The 24274-nt window shown below is 34.7% G+C and overlaps 1 protein-coding gene across 7 annotated transcripts in view; it reads left to right on the plus strand.

Moving 5' to 3' along the window:
• Window positions 1-24274, plus strand: part of ARID4B (AT-rich interaction domain 4B) — a 139422-nt gene that overhangs the window by 75640 nt on the left and 39508 nt on the right. For all 7 annotated transcript variants that reach the window (XM_018042288.1, XM_018042291.1, XM_018042292.1 and 4 more), the window contains exons 8-16: window positions 4914-5052; window positions 8942-9021; window positions 10663-10739; window positions 11875-12029; window positions 15282-15354; window positions 17000-17094; window positions 18110-18207; window positions 19227-19470; window positions 19776-19951. In XM_018042288.1, coding sequence (XP_017897777.1) covers window positions 4914-5052; window positions 8942-9021; window positions 10663-10739; window positions 11875-12029; window positions 15282-15354; window positions 17000-17094; window positions 18110-18207; window positions 19227-19470; window positions 19776-19951 — 1137 coding nt within the window. The remainder of the gene's footprint in view (window positions 1-4913; window positions 5053-8941; window positions 9022-10662; window positions 10740-11874; window positions 12030-15281; window positions 15355-16999; window positions 17095-18109; window positions 18208-19226; window positions 19471-19775; window positions 19952-24274) is intronic.

The raw sequence follows: 24274 nt of genomic DNA on the forward strand, positions 1-24274 counted from the left end.
AAATAAGGTAATTTATGGACTATCACATAGATTGATCCACAAAAATGACCAGAAAGGAATTCTGAGGGCCCAGATCCAGTTGGGAAACTTCAGATTCCACAAGCTGCGCAGCACACGCACACACACACACCTAGCACACACACACACCCAGCACAGATACAGACACCCAGCACACATACAGATACCCAGCGCACATACACACACACCCAGCATACACACACTCAGCACACACTCAGCATACACACACACCCAGCACGCACACACACATACACACACCCAGCAGACCAAAAATTTTAGTATATTATTTAAATTATCTGTTCTGTTTCTTGGCTGAGGTCTCCCTTTTTTGTATATGAGAAGAAAGCATGCAGTTGTCACTGAGCAAATTGATTTTCGTTTTCTAAAGACTCTAGCAAGCACTGAATTAGTGATTTTCCTGTTGAGAATCTGTGTGTACAATGAAAGATTTTGCTGTAAATATGTGAAGTGTGAAGGCACAACAAAGGTCGAGAATTACTACTGTAGGAAGTGAAGTGCCGCCTGTCTACAGTCTCACGTCACTTGCTGCTTCCTCCATCTCACTGCTGTGGTCATTCTTAGTGCCTCCTTGGTGCTCTGAGCACTGGCATGTAAGTGCCACTGGCAAACACCACAGCTTAAAATGCCCATCTCCTTAAATTACACTTCCTCGAAGTTCTTTCTTCCCTTTCTTCAGAGTGATTTTCTGCAACAAAATCTGGGACCTGCGTCTTAAGGTCATTTATCTGACCTTCATTTCCTGTTTCATTACTCAACTTGAAAAGGTCTTCATTATGGTTCTCTGATTGCCATTTAAAATTAGTACAAAGATAAATAAGATTATCCTTCCCAGGATTCCTGGGACTCCATTGTTGCAGTGATATATCACTACGTTTGTTTTCTTTTAAGAACTGTTAATCCACAGACCAGTTAACTGGCCTCTAGTTATTCCAAAATTGATTATTTTTGACACCTTCCTTTAATTATTTTATTTATAGCCTGCTTTTAATCCTAATGTATTCATATATGTTTGGAAGATTATCATCCTGTAGCTTAATTTTTTAAAAGTAAGTCATTGATCCTTTTGATAATGTATAACTTGAGTGAATTTTTCCCTTACAATTTATATTGTATGCAAAAGTTTTCTTTGATTCTACCTAAATTAAAGAATAGAATGCTGAAATTATAGAAATTTTTGTGCTCCTCCAAAAGTTTTTTCCAGTAACATGGCCAAAGTATATATGTAACAGTCTTTGTAGGAAAGCACTCTAGGCTGTTATCCTTCAGAAAAAGGATAAAGCATAATAAGGCTTGTAATGATACTTGTTAGGTATTATTTGTGGGTAGTTTCTACCCAGTAACATTGCTAAGATTTACCCAATAAACTAGTGATTTGTACCGGATATTTACAAGTCTGCAGATCGATCTTGAATAATATTTTTATTGAGATATAATTCACATATAAAATTCACCCTTTTAAGTATTCAGTTTTCTTTTTTTTTCTTTAGTATATTCACAAAATTTTACAACCAGCACCACTACCTAAGTCCAAAAGTTCTTTTTATTATTAACTGCTTTATTTTGATATGAGACTTTGATTGTAGTTTCCTTCTTGATAAAAACTGGGAAAAAATGTTTTATTGGTTAAGTTCATACATGTTCGTATGATCTGTATATTTTAATCTCTTAAGTGGCTGCACATTTTTCCTGATAACTAATACAGATTTTGAATTTGCAGTACAAAATTTGAAACTGAGTTAGTTGTTTGAAAGAGTAAGGATCGCTAAAGTCGAAACTGCATTTTAAAGATTGAGCCTCTGAAGTTTCTGGCTCAGTTTTCTGTTTGTACCTCGTCATACGGTATTCTTTGGCACATGTCTAAGTTGCCAAATTCTTACTTGACTTATAATTAATTTATAGCTAATATCGATGTGTGACCAGCTCTAAGTGACTAGCTGTGGGTTTGTTTGGTAAACATTCCCATGTAATTAGCATTGTTTGCAGTGGCATCATCACATGCCGTTTCCGCTACACTAGCTACTTTGTTATGGCTCTGTAAACACGTACCTGGTACCAGAGAAGCAACAGTGTCAGAGGGGAGTACACACCAAGCATATTCTCTGCTTATTCTGTCTTTGCTCCCTTAAAATACTTCCAATGCTCATTTATTTTGGAGTATCAGTTTATTGAGTACTCGTCTTATATAAACAATTTCCTGGGTACATTCCACTACAAGGAAAAATTACAGGAGTCTTAGGTGTAAAGGTATGGTTTAAACTGGTTGTATACATTATGTTGATTGTATACATTGTGTAATTTCAGGAGAAATAGAAATCAGAATCACAGTAGAAAGAAATAAACCTATTTAGTTCACTTATTTAGTCAGCAAATATTTATTGAGCATCTGTGTTGTGGCAAGCACTGTTTAAGTACCTGGGATATATCAGTGAACAAAACAGGCATTCATAAAGTCTCTGGGAGACTTCCCATGTGGTCCAGTGGTTAAGGCTCCACACTTCAAATGCATTGGACACAGATTCATCCCTGGTCAGAGAAGTGAAATCCTGCATGCCATGCAGTGCAGCCAGAACACCTCCTCTACCTTCAGAGCTAACAGTCTCTCATATGGAGAGAGATGGGCAATACAGAAAAAAAGAAGGAAGTAAATTATGTAGTGTGATAGAGTTGTTAGTGCTGTGGAAATAATAAAAGAAGATTGGGGGATTGGGATGGGCAGGTTGTAAATTTGAATAAGTGAGTGAAGTTGCTCAGTCGTGTCCGACTCTTTGTGATCCCGTGAACTGCCGCCCACCAGGCTCCTCCGTCCATGGGGTTTTCCAGGCAAGAGTACTGGAGTGGGCTCCATCGCCTTCTCCGAACACAGTGCTAGGATGACTCAAACTAGTAGAGGTAGAAAACCTGATAGAGGGGAGACGTAGGAACATTGCTGGAACAGAAGCTTGTGGATGTGAGAGTGGAGAAGGGTGTCTAGTCCATGAGTGGGGAATGGTTTTGGAGTGGAACCTAGACAGTAAAGTGGATGGATGTTCTCTGTAGCCAGTCAGTTTACAGTAGATAGATAACTTTCTCGTGTCTGAAGTGTTCACATTCGTTAAGTCTTAGGAAAGAAATTAGAGCTTTTATACTATCGCAGATGATTGTGTTAGCCAAGTAAAGCCCAGTTTTCTCTTTCTGTGTTTTACAGATTTGATTAATGTTATTTGTGACATTGTGATTTTGTCTTGCTAATGATAATGGCATAGAGGCATCCGTAGCTGAATACGTCCTTTGTGACTATTTTGAAAACAGCAATGATTATGATTTTAAATTTGGTTGTGTTCTATAATCATTAGAAAATGGAGAAATAAAAGTCCTTGTCTTTGAGAAGTTCTTCTAATCAAGTAGAAATCAGACTTGTGAAGGTCTGTCATTACTATTCCAAGCTGTGTGCCTATTTGTACAGTTTTATGCTCCATTAATATGAAAATATGTTGGTTTTTCCTGCTGCCTATTACCTGCTTTCTAAGTAGGGGTTGAACTGCTTTAAGTGCCATTTTGAAGTACAGTGTTCTCAGTAGCAAACTTTGAAGATGTGGTTTGTTCTTTATCAGGGGACAATTTTTAGGTTAATTGAATGATCACTGAAATCAAATCATGATATTCCCCTTATCACTATAAAGTGGTTAACAGTGTTATAATAGGTTTTGCTTCCTTTACATTTATGTTGGAACATATAGATACAATGAAGAAGGAAATGGCAAGCCACTCCAGTATTCTTGCGGGGAAAATCTCATGGACAGAGGAGCGTGGAGGGCTAGAGTCCATGCGATTGCAAAGAGTCGGACTCGGCTAAGCGTGCAGCACATATAAATATGAGGGGTGACGTTTGTGTTGTCGTGCTTTTTATTTTATAAAAATACCATATGTGTTTACTTCTCATTTTGTCGCAGTCTATTTATTCCACATTTCTTAATATCTTTATTCTGGGCATTTTGAACATAGTAATTAGAATAATTTTTTTTAACTGGAGTGTAATTGCTTTACAATGTTGTGTTAGTTTCTGCTGTACAACGATGTGAATCAGCGGTATACATACGTCCCCCTCCCTCCAAGCCTCTCGCACATCCCCCCATTAGAATCCATTTTCTTTACTACTGACTGTGGGCTTTTTTAAAACCAGATTGAGAACTTTGTTTTGTGTGTTTGTGTTTTTTTTTTCCCCCTCTCTTTTTAAGTTTTATTTTTTACTGTACTTCCCTCTAACATCAAATGGATGGTTTGAGTTCCTTTTTCTTCTTTTTAATTTATTCAGAATACAGTGTAACCAAAAGGAATTTTTCACATAATACAAAAGAACCATATTGTACATCTTATGAATACTTCGTTTTTATGTATCTGATATTAAGCATAGCAGTGGTGATGTCTTATCAGATTGTCTCCTCTCTCTACCTTGACCCTCTGTTAGTAAAGATCTCCCTTCCCCCTTTTAAAATTTGCTTTGTGCTGGGAGTGCATTACCATTTCTAGAATTCCTTTACTCTGAGAGGAGAACGTAGTGTATGTTAGTGCAGTCCTCAGATACTTAAAATGGGGCCTTCAGGTTTTGAAAATTTGGGAACCAGTGCTATTTGTGTTTTGATCTTCTGTGTAATCTTTTAAAATAGTACTAAATAAATTCAGGACATTTTTAGGAAAATGCTGTGCTTTTCCTCTAGTGATAACCTTTTTAAAAAAGTAATTTTTTAGCAATTTAGAAAGCTATTAAAAATTTTAATTTAGCCATTTTGTAGGTTGTAGGAAACAGGATAGGATTTCTAGAAAACCTGTGTTTATCAACTTGGCATGCTTATTCTTTGTGACGATGAACAGGAATATCTCATTTTTTCTCTCCCTAGACCAGAGGAAGAGTCTTCTTCATCCTCCAGTGATGAAGATGAGGATGATAGGAAACAGATTGATGAGCTTCTGGGAAAAGTTGTATGTGTAGATTACATTAGTTTGGATAAAAAGAAAGCACTGTGGTTTCCTGCATTGGTGAGTAACTTCAGTATAAGAGTTTAATTTTCAACTATATAAGTTCATGAAGAAAGCAGTTGATTTTCTTAAAAATCAGTGTTTTTCATAGGTACAGAATGGGAAATGGTTTTAGCATCATTCAGTTCACACAGAATTACTTTGAAAATTGTTTCTGAGTACAAAGAACTTTTGAATTTATCCATGAAAAGCAAAATCATGGTAATTTCAGAGGTTTGGTATATTACACTGCTGAATTTTGGATAAAAAATTCCTTGTGCAAACTTTTAGAACTTCTAAATGTACCGTGCAGAAGACTGCTAAAGAAGAGCGGGACCCTGTTTTCTACTGTTGTCTGCAAATGGCATCTGTTTGTCATCATTTTTGTTGAACGTTTTGTATTCTGTATCCTGAGTATTAAAAGTGTTTTGCACAAAACTAAGTGCCCAATAAATGTCAGCTCTTTTAAACCAATGAGGGCAATTATTTTCATAAATGTGAATATTGTATAATACCTTTGTACCTCTTTGTATATCCATCTATCCATTTCTCATTTATTGGATGCCTGCTGTGTGTAAGGATTGTGCTAAGATCTTTATGAGGATTATGAGGTATGTATTACTTATCCTCATTTAAAGATAAGGAAACTCAGTGTTAGAAGGGTTAAATAACCTGTCAAGCTTTGGGTTAATGGTAAGCAGAAAACTTAAGTCAGTGTATGTGGTCATTTCTTTTTTCATAAAGCACTAAGATTCTTTGTGAGCATTTCTTTTGAAAACGTATTTTGAAAGAGCTTTGTGTGTCTTTTTCTAAAACAATAGGAACATTAAAATTTTCACTTTGGTATTTTCAATATTAATTTAATATTCTCATCATCATTTCTAAATAGTTTCCTGATGATGAGGAAAAGATTAACGGTACCAAAAGGTTAGTAATCTGCTTAGTCAACATTTCATTATTATTTTGAACATCTTAGCATTATTGATACGTGTTATCCTCCACGCAAATTTGAGATCTCTTGGACAGTAATGGATAATTTTTATCAACGAGAGTGTGAAATTGTGTTCTGAATCAAACAACCTTGACATAATCACATAAAATATTTGCATTTCTATTTTTGAAAGTAGTTTATAAATTGAGTAATGTTAACAAGTGCCTGCTAATATCATGTTAGAAAACAGTTGCATACTCTTAGGAACAATAAATAGCTACCATGTTTTGAGCACTTCCCCTGGCCAGGCACTGTGCTAAGTGCACAGTCTCATTTCATCCGAATTGAGGCTGAAACATAAGTGGTATTTACCCCCATTTAAAGGGGTGGAAATCTTAGCTTCCCTGATTCACACAGTCCTGTTTTTCAGTTTTAGTCATCATTTTTCCTCTGAGCTTTAAATGTTGTTGTTTAGGGTTCAGAATATATCACTCTATTTTTTCAGGGTGATCTCATCCCCTTTAATAACATTGGTTGCAGGGATAATAAACTGAAATGTCTTAAGGACTGAGAAAATCAGATGCATGGGTAAATGGGATAAAATATGGATTTTAGTTCCTGTAGCAGAATGGAGAGTGGACCCGCTTACTTACACACAATGTCAGCAAAGTCTATCATGTTTGTTTTTCAAAATCCAGTCTCATGAGAAAGAAAAAAATGGGTGATTTGTCTCACAGTTTTAGACCTCTATTTAGGCTGTTTACTCCCAGGTTTATATCTTAGCGTTCAGACCTCTATTCTGAGCTCTGGACCTGAGTATCTGTCTATTCAGTATCTCTACTTGGTTGTTCTTTAGTCACCTGAAAACTTAACAAGCTGAATAAACCTAAACTTACTCTCTCCTCCCTGTATTCCCAAACTTGACCCCTCTCCATTGTTTCCTTGCCCTGTGAATGACGCCATTTGCACAAGGTAAAAATGCAAGCATCCTTTTCTCTCTCACCTCTTCACTTCCCTAATTATCTCTAATATTTCTCTTTCCTTTAATTTGCCATCACCATCGCTTTGTATCCAGGTCACCATCTCTCACCTGGATGATTTGCAGTAGGTTAATCTCTTTCAACTCATGCCCTTCTCTGGTCCACTTGCTTTGTGACAGCCAAAATTAATTTTTTAAAAGGCAATGGCAATTCTGTTATGACATTGCCTTGCTTCAGATCCTTCTCTGAGAGACTTCAGATTTTTGTCCTCCGAGTGGCTTACAAAATGGACAAATCTAAGCTCTGCTTATCTTTCTTATTCAGCCCAGGCAGAAAGTTAGCCGTGTTGACCTTTTACTTCCTAGAATGGGTTGCCCTGCTTGCTGTGTCAGGCCCTTCCCATAATCCGTTTCCTCTTCTTGCAGCCTGGCCTACAGACACGTGTATTACACATCCATCCTTTGTCAAGTCAGTTCCTCCTCAGTTTTCAAAGCTTAGTGTAAATGTTGTGTCCTCAAGAAAGTGATTTCTGACCACCTAGATAATAACAGTTAAATAACTGTGCACTTAACTTGTTTAGTGCTTGCCTTCCCAGTTAGAGTACACACTCACTGTGGGGAGAAACGGTGACTGTCTTGGCTTCTGTGATCTAGTACACAGTACCTTGATGAAATAGTTTGTATTTGTAGAGTGGATGAATGAATGGACAAATTAAGTATTTACTTCAGTAAATCTACTGAAGTAAATTTACTTCAGTGATCTACTTCCTATCATTACTTTTGAAATGATAGGAAAGTTTTCCTAGATGCTAATACACGTAAAAGCCTTTTCTTAGTGAATTATTTCATAATGCTGTCAACATTTAAGCAATGCTGATGCAGTGCAATTACAATTATGGAAATTGTTAACCTTTTAGAGACTGAATTAGGGGAATTTCCTGTGCTCTCCAGTGGTTAGGACCAGTGCTTCCACTGTGGGAGGAATGTTCAGTCACTGGTTGAGAAAGATCCTGCGTAACACACGATGCAGCCAAAACATTAAAAAATAAATTAGAAAACAAGTGAATTAAAGACTGAATTAGAACTTATGTATTTCTGGCTCCTCTCAAACCTGTAGCGAGAATACATGCATTTAAGTACAATTGTGGCATTTTTCAGAGCTAATGAGACAGTCCTTAAATCTGTCATACTTATTCAGCCCATTTTTTTCATTAAAAAACCAAATTATGGTGGTGTTCTTGATACATATAGTGAACTCTCTTGGAATTAAAATAATAAAAAATTTATGGATGTCTTGAATTAATATTATCTTTGAGAAGGCAGGCTTTATCCTTATTTTCAGTAATAGCTGGAGTGACTTCAAATAAAATCTTTTATTTTGGTAGTAGTAAATGTTATGTAGATTCCAGGAAGGTACTCACTTTCAAATCGTTTATTTTTAGAATGGGTAGTGTTATAGAGAGATTTTAGTATTATTAACATACGTGTTTAGGTGTAAATAATAGCCAGCACATCATCTGTCTTTTTTAAGATAGAGGCTGCTCTGGTTAAGATTCCCATACCCCGCTCTGGCCCCTGCAGCCTTGCTGCAGGCCTTCTGTCGGACTGTGTCCCTCCCCCCACCCCTGCGCCACTCTCAGCCAGTTTTCTGTCTCTGCCTAGACTTGGTCCATAGCATCAGTCTAGTCCCAGCCACGACTGTGCTCTCAACATCATGCCTGTGTCAGAAATTAATGTGGATAATCCAGAGAGCTGGAAGGATATAGAAAATGAAATTACTTGTGTGCATTCCCACATATGTATGTGTGTGTTTTAGGATATAAACTTTAAATTACTTGTGTATATTGTTACGCATGTGTATGTGTTTTTACCGTCAAACTAAAATTAGTTTTTAAATTTTAAGCTGAAACTATTTTTTAAGATTTAAATAATTGATATTTATGTAACTATCTATAAATAGTGCTTTTAGTTATAATAGTTTCATACTTTTTTTAAAAAAGGTGGTATGTCCTGACTGTAGTGATGAAATTGCTGTGAAAAAGGATAATATTCTCGTTCGATCTTTCAAAGATGGCAAATTGTAAGTATAATTCACTTGGTATGAAAAATAACCTGCTTTTCCAGATTAGGATGATAAATTATAAATTAGTTATTTCCAGTGATGTTCTGCTTTTCCTTTTTATCATTGAGTGTTTCAAAGCATGATCATCTTTCATATTATCATTAAGTGTATTAGTCTTAAAATATATTATGTCTTGTTCACTTGGTCTTTTCTAAGCTATATTCTCAATGTGGTCTTGTTGATCAGTATTTGCCTATATAATAACTGATGGTTTATTGAAAATTCAATATATCTACCACATCTAATATTTCATGGATATATTAATTGATATGTATTTATTGTTTTGAATGTCTAATTAGGATTTTCTGACATTTTAAATTACTTCTAAATGAGTGTGGTAATACCTGTTGTGTAACGTTTGAATTTTGCAATAGTCTTAAGGATTAAAACGAGTTACTGTAAATATATGTTGGGTATTAAGACAGTGAATTTTCATGTAGAACTTTTCTAAAACTGAGTTATCATTTTCTATGAGTGTTTTTTCCCTTTAAAAATTGTGTGACTAGAAAATCCATGTATTTTATGTTGATATTTTGCCTTAGTGGGTGACTGCTTTAAAAATATCATGATACTTTAAGATTGGTTTTTGGATTTTCATGTTCTGAAACATGACTTAAAAATAATCTAAATGAAACCCACTTTCACATTGAAATTGAATACTAGTTGATATTAAGAGATTACTATGAATTTTTAAATGTGTGATGATAGGATTGTATTTTTAAAAGAATAAAATATTATAAATTAAATTATATAATGTCTGAGATCTGCTTCAAAATAATCCAGTTGGGGTGGGAGGAGGTAGGTAGGGGTATAAATGAGACACTGACTCTGAGTTAATGATTGTTGTAGTTGGATGATGGATTCGTGGGAGTTCATCTCACTGTTATACTTCTGTATATATTTGAAATTTTTAAATTTAAAGTTTAAAAAGAGGCAGACTGAAAAGTGTATTTGGAATAGTTTTTAGACTTCTGTGGATTGGTTGAAACAAACCAAGAGCAGAAAAGGTGCATGGTGATTTATTCATGTACAGTAAGAAATAAATGTGACATTTATGATAAAACGACCTCTCCCAGTTGCTTGCATCCAAACGGTTCTTATAGTTTCTACATGAAAGAACTTCAGTTGTATATTAGAAGTTCGCTTTGAACCTAGAATTCAGTTTAAAAAAATTATTGAACATTTTACATTATAAAATAGTACGTTTTCTTCTAATCTTAAATTTATTCATTTCTTGGGATTATCTTAAGATGATGGCAGATTCTTGCTGTTTAACTTGTTTTTTTAACTGGATTGATGCATTCTGCTATGTAAACATTTTAATTTATTATTTTCAGGGTTTCAACATTTTTAATATTGCATTTAATCAGGTACTCTGAGAATTCCTTGTTTATAAAACATCTATTAAGGTGGGGTCCTTCTTTGGATGATTCCAGTTTTAATGTCCTGCCTAGTATTTTGTTTGAGATTTGTAACCCTGTGTGCAGTCATTTCCATCAGTGTTCCCATGTTCTCAGTATCTTTCTGTGGTAGATAATTGGACTCTTAATTAATCTTTATTGTGTTTTTGTGGGTTTTTTCCTTTAAAAAAAAATGCAGTACTTCAGTACCAAGGAAGGATGTCCATGAAATTACTAGTGACGCTGTACCAAAGCCTGATGCTGTATTAAAGCAAGGTAAGGGTAATTTTGGAACAAATTATACTTAACTTAAAACCTGATGGGGCATGCCCTGGTGGTCCACTGGTGGACTCTGCACTTTTACTGCTGGAGCCGAGCTTCGATTCTGGTCAGGAAACTAAGATCTCCTAGGTCGCACAGTGTGGCCAAACAGAGAAGAAAGAAAAACTAAGGAAGTATTTCTGAAGCTTAAATATTCTTTTGGTCTTAAAAATTTTTTTTTTTTAGTGAAGTCTTTGAAGTTACATTTGGTCCTGTGCGACTTCTGCTTTTGTAAACCAATGTGTCTTTTGTTATCATAGTAGTCTTTTTTTGTTTATAATTGGGATAGTAGTCTAAAAAAGATCAAGAACAAGGTCATCAGCTATCACTGTAGTCTGGCCTAGTAAATATCAGTTCCTGAGGATGGTAAACACAGGAATCAAAGTAGTCTTGATTTTTGTCATTTCTTGTAACAGTAGTTATATTTTATTGGGGAATATGCTGTAATTACATCTCTTACTTGATTTTTCACACTGCAAATAACTTTTTTTTTTCTTTGCCCATGTTCACCAAAACAGATAATACACTATATAGACTGGTTAAAAATCATCAAGATTTACGGTAGAGAATTTATTTCTCTGTATTGTAAAGTGAGAATAACTGTTTCTAGTTATTTATCCAGTTAAATTAATCATTAATATAATTTTAATTTAGAGTTGATTAAAAATGTAGAGTACATATTTATAGTATATTTTCAGATACTTGTAAGTTATTACAGTGGCTCTGTGCCTATTATATAAACTGTTTAATAATTTTTTGATAAAATGATTATAAAGATTTACTTTAATGTTTACTAGACATTCTTAATTTTTGTTTTAAAAGAATATATCTGCCCCTTTTTCTTGTCTTTGTTTGAACCTAAGTCACCTAAGTTTTGCCATCTATAAAATAGATATCTAATGCCTAAGACAGTTAAGATTAATAGGCTGCTACACCGAAAAGCAGTTAGCACAGTGCCGAGCCCATAGCGACCACTTCGTAAATGTCAGTGGTGGCAGCACAGTAGTTTTTATTTCTTTTTCCTGTTAATATTTTTAGACAAATCAGTTGTCTTAATTTCTCCAGTTGATAGTTTGTCACCTCTTTCCAGCCTTTGATCAGGCACTTGAATTTCACAAAAGTAGGACTATTCCTGCTAACTGGAAGACTGAATTGAAAGAAGATAGTTCTAGCAGCGAAGCAGAGGAAGAAGAGGAGGAGGAAGATGATGAAAAAGAAAAGGAGGATAACAGCAGTGAAGAAGAGGTGAGTAAAAAGAGTTAATTTAATGCCTTTTACAATGAAAAACAGTTGAGTTCCCTTTGGGATTTGGCATGAAGTCATTTATCACTTAAGTATTTTTAGTATTAGAAGTGTTTTATAGTACAGTTGTTCTTGTGTATTCATCATGATCAAATAGTTTGCTTACTTAACCTTAAAATAGAAATACGGTTTTGTGAAATTAAAAATATTAAGTATAGTTATCCCTGTAATCTCAAAAATATTTCTTAATCTTCAGTCCGTAATGTATTTAAATGTCAAATCAATATGTCATACACCTGAAATTGATACAGTATTGTGTGTCATCTATAGTTCAATTAAAAAAAGGGAAAAAACGTTTCTTAATACAGCAAAACTCTACTTGCATATGCTTTTTAACATCACATAGACAGCTGTGATCTCAGACTATGTTTACATCTGCATATTTTATTACAGTATCTCATAAAGGATAAATATGTCTTTTATCTAATGTTAAAGGAATAATCAGCATAAAAGTAAAGATTAATGTCTTTGATTCAAAGAATCAATACAAAGATTTTTGTATTAGATTTTATCTAGTACAAAATAAGACATCTGTGAATTTATACAGATCAAGGAGTTAAATATAGATTTTATTGTAGCTGGTACTTTAGGTCCATCAATGACAAGTACTGAGAAAGTTGCCCATAATCTTACTAGCGACAGTGCACCACTGTGCCCTTTAATGGTTTGCTGAGTGGCTTTATGAAAATTATTGGGGGAATAATGATGCAGGTAATGATAGCTGCAGTGCATGACCATTGTATTTAATGTTTTTAGGAAACAAAGATAAGTTAATGTCAATATGTAATGTTTTAGGTAAGTTATGAAATTTTGCCATGTAACTATAATAAACAACTATTGATGAAGTAGGAACATTTTAAAGTTTCCGTTTTATAATGTAGTGATCAATAATGACAGTGTGTAGTGTGAAAGTTTCCCTGGCATCGATCTTCCCCATTGCTTTCTATTTAAAATGTGAAAAATAAGCCATCAGTCCCTTGCATAAGGCTTCTCAGGTGGCGCAGTGGTAAAGAATCTGCCTGCAGTGCAGGAGACACAAAAGATGCAGGTTCAATCCCTGGGTCAGGAAGATCCCCTTGGATTAGGAAGTGGCAACCCACTCTAGTATTCTTGCCTGAAAATTCCTTGGACTGGTGGGCCATAGTCTGAATGACTTATTACTCTGGAAGTCAGGCTTTACTTTCAGAACCTCCCTTTATAGCCCAACATGTGCTCTCTTTTTTTCCATCAGTATTTCTGGTATATTCTCCTGCTTTTATTTTTTTTGTTTATTTGTTTTTGGTGGTACCACGTGGCTTTCCAGATCTTAGTTCCCCAACCAGGTGTTGAACCCGGGCCTTTGGCAGTGAAAGTGTAAATTTCTAACATTGGCCCTCCAGGGAATTCCCTACCCTCCTACTTTGAACTAGGTTGTAGCAACATTGAATTACAAACCTTTGTTTCTATTTACTTCTGTACAAACCAATCCCTTTGTCCATGGTGCCCTTCCCCACCCTGCCCTTTGTCAGCATGACACACTCCTGTTGAGTTTTTTAAACCTTACTAACCTGTTTTCCCTGTAAAGGAGAGAACCATCACCTTCTACAAGAAAAGTTAATCACTCCGTTTGATAGTCTATAAACAGATACCACTCCTCGTAGAAATTTTTGCCTACATATATACATGCATTACATATGTGCATGTATTATTTTCTGCTTGTTTTTTGCCTTACTAATCAATAGGCTCCTCAAGGGTCAGGAGTCCATCTTACTTGTACTCATACTCATAGTGTCTGTCATAGTGTGTAACATGGAACAGATGATCAGTAAATACTAGTTACCAAAACTTTTGTTACTTAGATTTATGTTAACCAAATGTGGTTTCCAGTTTAAACAGTTTTTTAAAGTTAAATACAGACTTCACTTAAAATTTTTTGCAGTAGGAATAAATTTGGTGGTTTATGAAAGTCACATATTGTGCCATGGGGGCATTTAAGAAAATACCAAGAAAACAGTATTCCTTAGGCTCACGTCTGACTACCTTACCAAAATGCGGTGCATGTGGATCATGTTTAGGTTGAGAAAAACAAATTTTATCATAAGCAAACTAATAATTGTCTTTTATTCTTCTCTGCCCAATTATTAGCGAGCATAATAGTTTTGTCGATACAAGCTTTTATTGTCTTTAACTTCCTTTTTTCTGCTTGCTTTTAAGATAGAGGCCAATCTCACGCCAGCAGTGGTTTTAGACACATGATTTTTAAAATTAGAATAATATATTTAGGCTGTCAGTTGAAAAGTATTCTCCTGACTTCTACCACTCGGAATACTTTTGTTTCAACCAGAGTAACTGTAAAGCCTCAGTGTGTATTTTGAATTACTTCCTCTGCAGTTACCCCCGATCATGCTCTGTAATGGCAGGCACCATCGCTTGTTTCTCTTTTGACTCAGCACCTTGCACAGTGCCTACACTCACTGGTGCTCATTAAATGTTTGTTGATGGTCACTGAATTGATGAGTTCCTCCATCTCACCTACTACCCTGCTCCTTGCAGGTTGCTTCAGGACCAGCTCCCTACTGCCACAGCCCCTGGCCACAGCAGCAAGAAGCTAGTCCCTCCCTTGTAATTGATAAATCGGGGAACTATTTTATTACTTGAAGATTTCCCTAAGTCTGAATCTTCAGGTATTGTAGATCAAGTTTGTTCCCCACTTTACTGATTTTATAAGCTTGAAGTACTATACTGTGGGGCCAAATATAATGAAGGATAATTTTAGTTGCAGCTGATGGGGCCCTCACTTGTTTAGTTCCTGGAGGAGCAAGAGTAGAGCCCGTTTCGATGTTAAGCCCTGACCCAAATTAATATAAGTGAGAGTAGGTCTTCTTGAGCCTGTGACCGTGATTTAAAGACTAGATCTCTGATGTGGTAGAAAGTTGATGAACCATCTTGTTGGTCTCATTTCTTACATGAGCATTTACATTTGGGATTGTCACTACTGAGATAACCTTTTAGGGCATAGTTCTCTGTAAAGCATAAAATGTCTAGACTTTCTGGTTTTGAATAGCTTAGTGTTAAGTTTTTTGTGTTTTTTTTTGTAAAAAGCCTTTGAAATATTCTAGCGAGGATTAGTCTTTGCTGTTGGTAGGAAATCTGCTTGTGTTACTAAAATGCTTAACTGAGGAAAATAATATTTTATTCTTCTGTGACTAAAATTAGGAAGAAATAGAACCATTTCCAGAGGAAAGGGAGAACTTTCTTCAGCAGTTGTACAAATTTATGGAAGATAGAGGTGAGTGTTTTTTCTTTGATTCATTATTAATGTAGATATCAGAGAATATCTTAAAAATAAGAATTCTGTTTGTTAAGCTGCATGTCACTGGTAGTCATGGCTGTCATTTTGATTACCAGTATCACCAGCACCCTAGTATAATGTCTGTCACGTAGTAAGTAGAATGTGGGATTTGACAGTATTTTGATGGATGTTATGGCCATGGACCCATAAATAACTGTATTTTGTCCTGTCTTTCCCACCATTTCTTTGGGGGAACCCCAAAGAACCTTTACATTAGAAAACAGTAACAGAATGGGAATCATAGTGTCTTTTTATTTGAGCCTCCATGTATGCCTGTAGAAAAGCCTCTTCTCTAAAATCACTGCCAGCCCCAAGATGTATGTGTTTGTGTATGTGAGTAAGAGAGACACACAGACAGACACGTCATTCATTCTAAGATGGGCCATACGCCTTCTTATGACTTAGCCATGTAAAACTAAGAACAAAATTAAACCATCTGTAGAGAAAGGTGACCAAGTCTCAAGGTGAGCCTTGTCTTAGCTTTTTGAATCTGCCTTTGTGGTTCAAGAAATATAAGCATGGGTAATTAACACTAACTTTTAACTTGCAGTGATGACCTGGTCATCTAGTAACTGTGGCCCTGTTTCTTTCTTATCTGCTGTTATGAGTATAGTTTCTCCCTTCCTGTAAAGATGCTAGCAAGGTAGAGGGCAGAGGCTGAAAGCTTTCTGACTTGAAGAAAAAGACAAAATGAATGAATGATACTTAGAAGTGCTGCTATGCTCTGTGAATTCAAGTTTTTTTAATCCAGTTTTGTATTGTTGATAAGTAGCTGTGGGCTTGGCCTTCTTTTTGCTCTCATAAATCATAGTGGCTACTACAATGTAGTTATCTTTTTATTCTTCAGTATAAAATGTCCTTGATTTATCTGTTTATTTGTGTGCATGGAGGCTTGGCCTAAGAAGGCAGGCTATTTCTTAAGCTTTCTTTATATAAGTTAAATTAAAAAGTGAAGAAAATGAATAAAATCTAATATTAAAAAAAAATGAAGAGTATGATTATCCCCGTCATGTGTTTTTTGGAAAGGGCAAAATATGTATCTCTATCCTGTTCTTTTCTTTTCTTTTCTGTTATTTTCTCTTAATCACATTCTAACAGTCTGATAGTTTTAGTATCCTTCTACTTTCTTACATCCTAGAATAAACAACACTATAACTTTACTGTAGAATTACTAACTTTGTAGAATAGTAGTAAGTTAGTAAAATACAAAGAAAATAAAAGGGAATTCCCATTGTGAAGCAGTTGCCCATCAATTATCTCAACACTGTTTTCAGTTCTATCAAACATTGTTACCCTGATGTTTTAAAATTTTGTGTTGGTATTTTATTTTGCTTCATTTACTGTTTATTCTTTTGCTCATCGGGGGAATGAAAGTGGAATAAAATATAAATAAAGTTTCAAAAATCTGATATAGGAAAAAAGGTTTTGATAAAATGGATTTAAGTAGATATATTTTTGATTAACCAGGGATGTTTTTCTCATATAGACACAGATTGCACTGTGTATATTTGATGGTAATGTTTGAATCTTCAAAATTTAAATACGAAGCCTGGTTCTGATATATCCGTGTTTTCTTTAATAGGCACACCTATTAACAAACGACCTGTACTTGGATATCGAAATTTGAATCTCTTTAAGTTATTCAGGCTTGTACACAAACTTGGAGGATTTGATAATGTAAGTATTACGATCAGAAGTGAAACATGTTCTTCATACATGTTTTCTCATCTAAATATTACCTAAAAGTGTCTATTAACAAAAACTTAAGAATAAAAGGAAAAGAAAATGGAGAGTACAAGTTAGACTAGCTAGCTTCCTCAGACCAAATTTAAACTTGAAGATTTTTTAAAATGAGCTTTCCAATTTACTGTTAAGTTTGTCAAACTTTCATAAGCTATCTGAGTCATAACACAGCCACGTTAGTGGAAATTTGTTCTGTGTCTCTTTTCCATTAGACTGTAAGATCGGTAAGAGCAGCGATTTCTCTTAATATTCTTTATATCCTTGATCTCTACCACTGTGCCTTACATATATAGAAAACATTATTTGCATATATATGTGTGCATATATGCAGAACTGAAGAAATTATCTTAAGGTTGCCATGATGTATGGTACTCATCCAGTTAATACTATTCTCGGGGAAGGAAAGGTACGTTGTGTTACTAGGATTCATGAAACGACTTTATTAGCTTATAGGAAATCATACGTCATTGAAATTTTTTTTATCTGTCATTTTATGAAGATTTTGATTTAGGCATGTAGATGTTTTCTTATTTACCATAGCAGGGTTTATTTAAACGTCAAGCGGGGACTTCCCTATCTATCTAATGGTTAAGACTCTGAACTTCCTGTGTAGGGGAAGCAAGCCTGATCCCTGGTCAGGGAACTGGAATCCTGCATGCCTTGAAGCATGGCCAAAAAGGTAAAACGTCAAATGACCTAGGATTTCAGCATTTATAATTCTCTGAGATTTGTTAGAATACCAAAACTTAACTTAAAAACATTGCTGTAAACCAGATTATTTTACGTAGAATTTATCAAAATTGGTATTTTCCATTCCTTGAGACTAGAAACAACAAATACAGAACTACGTAATACATACATACACACAAACACATACACATTTGGTATTTACCAAAACTTTATCATATTCCTCACCTTTTAATTTTGAATTTTCATTTTACTCTTTCAGATTGAAAGCGGGGCTGTTTGGAAACAAGTCTACCAAGATCTTGGAATCCCTGTCTTAAATTCAGCTGCAGGATACAATGTTAAATGTGCTTATAAAAAGTAAGTCCATGTGCTGAATATAGCTATATTCACCAGTATTTTACCTAGAAAGCAAGATGGAATTTACCATGTAACTGAGGCTAGTAATTTCGAGGAAGGTTTACTAGAGTAATCACTCTATAATAGCATTTTCTAGAGTATAGCCTATGAATATTCAGTTCAGTTCAGTTGCTCAGTCGTGTCCAACTCTTTGCGACCCCATGGACTGCAGCACGCCAGGCCTCCCTGTCCATCACCAACTCCAGGAGTTTACTCAGACTCATGTCCGTTGAGTCGATGATGCCATCCAACCATCTCTTCCTCTGTTGTTCCCTTCTTCTCCCGCCTTCAATCTTTCCCAGCATTGGGGTCTTTTCACATGAATCAGTTCTTCACATCAGGTGGCCAAAGTATTGGAGTTTCAGCTTCAGCATCAGTCCTCCCAGTGAATATTCAGGACTGATTTCCATGAATATTAGATCTGTGAGATAATCTGTGAAGAAAGTTTTTGTGCTCAGGCAAATTTGAAAAGTATTGCGTAGAAGTTAAAATGCCAAAGTTTTAAAGTCACATAAACCCAGGTTCGAATCCTGGTTCTGCCAGTTATTTGTTGTTTATGCCCTTGGGCTACTTATTTGTTCTTTCAGACCTTGATTTTCTTGTTCATAAAATGAGATAATACTGTTTGTCTCATAGTAGTGATTAGTCTGATCAGCTAGTGAAATTTTACATATACTCAGAGGTCCCAGTACCTAGTATATAAATAGATGCTATTACTTGCTGCTGTTACTACAATTACTACATTTAAGATGATGACTTTCTTTTCACTTTTAGCATTTTTTTAAATGAAGTTTTTTTCTTTGAAAAATGTTTCTATTTGAGTAAAAAGATTGTAAAGAACTGAATTAAAATAAACTAGAATATTAAGGTAGCTCAATATCTGAGAACTTAGAAGAAGTGAACACATATTTTAAAAACCACAACTCTACAATAACATTTTGAAATGTTTTCCCAAATATAACTTCTTTTCATGTTTCCAGATACTTATATGGTTTTGAGGAGTACTGTAGGTCGGCCAATATTGAATTTCAGATGGCACTGCCAGAGAAAGTTGTTAACAAGCCTTGTAAGGAGTGTGAAAATGTAAAAGAAATAAAAGTTAAGGAAGAAAATGAACCAGAAATCAAAGAAATAAAGATTGAAGAGGAAGCCAATATAATACCAAAAGAAGAAAAGCCTCTTGAAGAGGGTGTTGAAAGAAAGGAGAATACTCAGCCCTCTCAGGTAAATAGGATACTGTTAATAGTCCTTTGTTTTCACTGGTACATTTTCTCCATCCTCTCTAAAGATTCCTTATTTAATTTATCTTATAAATTTTATTGTTCATGCATTTTCTTTCTTACATGCTATTTTTGTGTTTGAAATAGCTGTTAGCTATTTTTGCCATTATTTTAGGGATGGCAGAAGATTGTTAAAATAACTTTCTCAGTGTTAGTACTGGTTGGTACCTCCTGTGCTGATAATTAGATAATGGAATTAGGCTGACAGTTTTTACTTTTGTTGGTTAAGTTCCTCTGATCTTTTTCTAGGGGAGTAAAAAGAATTTATTAGAATCTATGCCTACACAATCTGAACAGGAAAAAGAAGTTAACATGAAAAAAACAGAAGAAAATGAAAACCTGGAAGATAAAGATGATGATACAGCTGGAGCAGATGAACCTCTCAGCATAAAGGTAGAAGCTGGAGAAGAAAAAGCAAAATCTGGGTAAGAAGTCTGTTTTTGGTTAAGATGCATTTTATAGCTGAATGAATTTTTGTAATTTGCTCTTTGTGTGTTTTTATGAATCTAAATGTGATTGACAAAATAAATAATTGATAAATAAATAATTTTAATTTGTATTTATTATGCAGATAGCATTTGCCTCCTTCAGAGACCCTACTAATGCACATTTGTAGAAAAAGATCATATTTCTGATCCATTATTCTTGCTCTCATCATGGAAATTAATGAACTCTTGAGCTAGAGAAAAACAGTTCTTACTGCATTAGCCCCTGCTTCATAACTAGATAATACAAATTTGGAAAGATGTCTTTCTCCAGTGTTTTGTAGATGGTATGTTGGGTATAGATTTTGAGAGTTGTAATCATTTTTTAAGCAAAAAATAAGAATGGAAAAGTGCTAGTACTTAGTTTATAAAATTGTTATATTGCATTTTATGTGATAGTAGCATTTACTTGGTTTGGTCAATTTGAGAATTATTTAGCAATGTATCAAGGATATCTATACTGACAGTGGACCCTGCATTTTATAGGTGGTTTTTGGCATTTCATCTTGTTTCTGAGGCTTAAAAAAAAGCTAAACATCCCCATTGTTAATGATTCTTCTAAATAAGTACAACTATATATTTTTTGATCATTTTCGTACTTTCTAAAATTTGGCCACAGCATGCAGACAAGCAAGGAAGAGGAAAAAATGACGCTTAGACGACTATAGTGAAATGTGTTTATTGCACTTTGTAATATATATGTCTCTCTGTGTGCAAATGTGTATTTCAAGTACTCCTTAGTGATACTGGAAATTATTTCTACTTTTAAGAAACTTAGTAAGTATCTTTTTGCTTAAAATCTCTTGCTCATTTTGGTGATGGTTGGTGATTTAATCACTAAGTTGTGTCCGACTCTTATGACCCCATGGCTGCAGCCCACCAGGCTCCTCTGTCCATGGGATTCTCCAGGCAAGAATACTGGAGTGGGTTGCCATTTCCTCCTCCAGGGCATCTTCCTGACTCAGGGATTGAACTCCTGTCTCCTACATTGCAGGCATATTCTTTACTGACTGAGCCATTTTAGTGTTCTTCTAAAATTTTGACCACAACATGGAAATAAACATGGAAAAATGAAACAAAACTGGCTTTAAATGAATATAGTTTAAGTGTTTATGATACTTAGTTATGTTTCTGTGTGTGTTAAATGTATATTTGAAGTACTCTTGCTGCTACTTGAAGACTATGTCAGCTATTAAGAAATTTAGTAAGGATTCAGCTTCTTGCCTAAAAATCTGATTTATAAATATGTATCTATTTCTGGAGCATTTACTGTGTGAAAAGCCCTGTAATAAGCCTATATTTTCTCTTTGTGACTAATAATTATCTTAATTTTTCACATTGGTACTTCAGCTTATTTTATGGTATAAACTATTTTGTGGATTTTTTGAATTCTTCAGCTATATGGCTTATGTATTCATTAAATTTTTAACATTTCCATACACTTTTTTTAAAATTTAAGTTTTTATTTCTGACTGCATCAGGTCTTAGTTGTGGCACCCAGGCTTCTCTCTAGCTGCAGTGCCTGGGCTCCAGAGCTCGGGCTCAGCAGTTGTGGCACACAGGCTTGCCCTGTGGCATGTGGGGTCTCAGTTCCCTGACCAGGGATTGAACCTGCATTGCCCGTATTGCAGGGTAGATTCTCAACCGCTGGACAACCAGGAAAATTCCTATGGCTTTTTATTTACTGCAGATATTTATAAATGTATCATACCACAAACAAATTTTCCTGATATGGCTGCTGTAGAAAATTTATGGGTTAGAAATACTCAACTGATCTCTGGATTTTATTAGATCAGTGCAACAGAAAATTTTGTGATTGTAAAGAATTAACATATAAATATTTATCTAGTATATAAACTCTCTAAGTAATTATCTGGTACAAGAACTTTCAGTGTCCTTCCTTTGTAGTTCAGTTGTGTAAGATTAAATAATTGAATTTATGTAAAATGTTTGGTTCAGTGCCTGGCCTGTAGTAGGTACTAATAACCTATAATAGTTATTATGGTCTTAATTTTGGTCCATTGTAAGTAAGGAATGTGACATCAAACTTGGGAAATTTGATTATTTGTGAGTTCAGATGAAAAAGTCCTCGTGGATTCATTTGGTTTCCCAAAATGTAAAAGATAACTCATGTAATGTGTGTGTGTGCTGTGTTTATGTTTTTGTGTAATACATACATCCGCTTAGTATACCAGCTACATTTTATACTTTGAAAGGCTCTCTTTCTTGACATTCTGTGTTCTTTTTGATGTATCTACCTCTGATTTTGCCACTGAGAAGAGAAGGAGGGGGAGAATATTTGCTTCGGCTGATGGCCAGTAATTGTGTTGTTTGCCTCTTTGTAGTTCAGTGTGTTATTGAGTGACTCATTTGATTTGTGTCTGAGGTTGACATTAAATGAGAAATTCTAATTTTTAATTTTTGATTGCTTTTAAAAATTAATACAGAGTATTAGGTTTTTATTCCAGATTACATGAAAGATTGCCCTGGCTACCACTGAAAGTAGGATTGTGCTAGCTAATATTGGCGTTTGCCGGTTGTGTTCAGTGCTACGTGTGTGTGTGTGTGCTCAATCGCACAGTCGTGTCTGACTCTTCGCGACCCCATGGACTATAGCCCACCAGGCTCCTCTGTCCATGGGATTCTCCAGGCAAGAATACTGGAATGGGTTGCCGTTTCCTCCTCCAGGGGATCTTCCCAACCCAGGGACTGAATCTGTGTCTCCTGCCTTGGCAGGTAGATTCTTTACCCTTGAGCCACCAGGGAAGCCCTCAGTCCTATATAGTTTTGGCTTAATAATGTAATGAACAGTTTAGAGTTAGTTTTTGTTTAAAACATTTTAAACTTTTAATCATCTATATCTCTTTTATGTTTTCTATAATGATTCTGAGATGCATGATAAATCTCTTTGGTGTATGATCCATCTTTGTTGTATCTAGCAGAATATGCTTCCTTTTCTCCCTGATGAGCAATGATACAATCTTCTGATTAAACAAGTAGTATTCTTTCAGAAAAAGCCTTACTATTTTAATTTTACATATGTTTATTACATATATATACACGTCAGTTAAGTTGTTAATAGTTTATCTGGTAGTTTCTTAGATATTTCAGGCTTTCTGATAATTTCTTAGCTATTTCAGCTTTACTTACAATTTTTCATTATAGAAATGTTAATAGATTTTCAGTAGTAGAATTCATATTTTTTGTCTCAGGTTACAGCTGGATTCATTTAATTTTTAAGTACCAATTTGACTATAAACAAGTCTTTAAAATAGGAGTAATTCTTAAGAATCTTCGTAGACTTTGTGATGCATTTCAGAGAAAATTGACTCATTTGGTACTTTTGTGAACTCAGACTTAATTTCATAAGTGTATTAAGCTTCCCTTCATCCCTGCTGCCTCACTATATAGAAGGAATAAAAAAGCCCTACAGTTCTAGTTGTGACAGTATTTCTAGTTTATTTTTTGTTGCCTACATAATTGTGTAATTAGGAATGATAAAGTATGTTATTGCTAAAAAAGTTTGCATAAAAGAATTTAAAACTAAAATTATTAGTGGAGGAAGATTTTTTTTATCTACATACTATGCCCATTAACTTTTAAGGGTTAGTTACTTAGCTGTCTTATGGTTCTATTTTATGACATTTATTCGTCAGCTATAAAGTGATGGATTCTTTTTGAGAGCAAACTGTTGTAATAAGGATAGGCATACTGCAGTGTAAATAATTGAAGTTTTTAAAAAATAAATCTAGTGCATGGAAAATTTATAATTTAAGATTTCCCCCCAATTTATTGAGTACAAATTTGTGATCAATATAAAATGAATATGATTGTTTTAGAAAGCACGTGATATTGAGAAGACCAGAATGGTTGCATTGCTGCTTCTAGAATGCAAATGACTTTCAGTTTCATATTTGCAACTGGTCTCTCATATGCCTGTTTCTTCAGAACTTTAAAGTTGAGAGAATTGGTAGAAGAGGACTTTTGGTAAATATGGAGAAAAGAGAGCAGAAATTGTGTTGAAGTTTAGAAGAATAGAAAAAACTTGATGTGATTTTAATGTGAACTTAGTAGGATATTCCTATAAAAGGTGAAACTATTTCATTTAATACAACTTCAGAAAATCTGGTTGAAATTATTTTAATTATTAAAACTAGCCATTGGCTAGTAAAAACTTGTTTAAACATCTGGAGGTTGGAAATATTTGAATGAAAAATATTTTTTAGTCACAAAATGACTATGAGTTACGATGATTTTTGTTTT

Source organism: Capra hircus, chromosome 28 (assembly GCF_001704415.2).
Source record: "Capra hircus breed San Clemente chromosome 28, ASM170441v1, whole genome shotgun sequence".
Lineage (NCBI taxonomy): Eukaryota > Metazoa > Chordata > Mammalia > Artiodactyla > Bovidae > Capra > Capra hircus.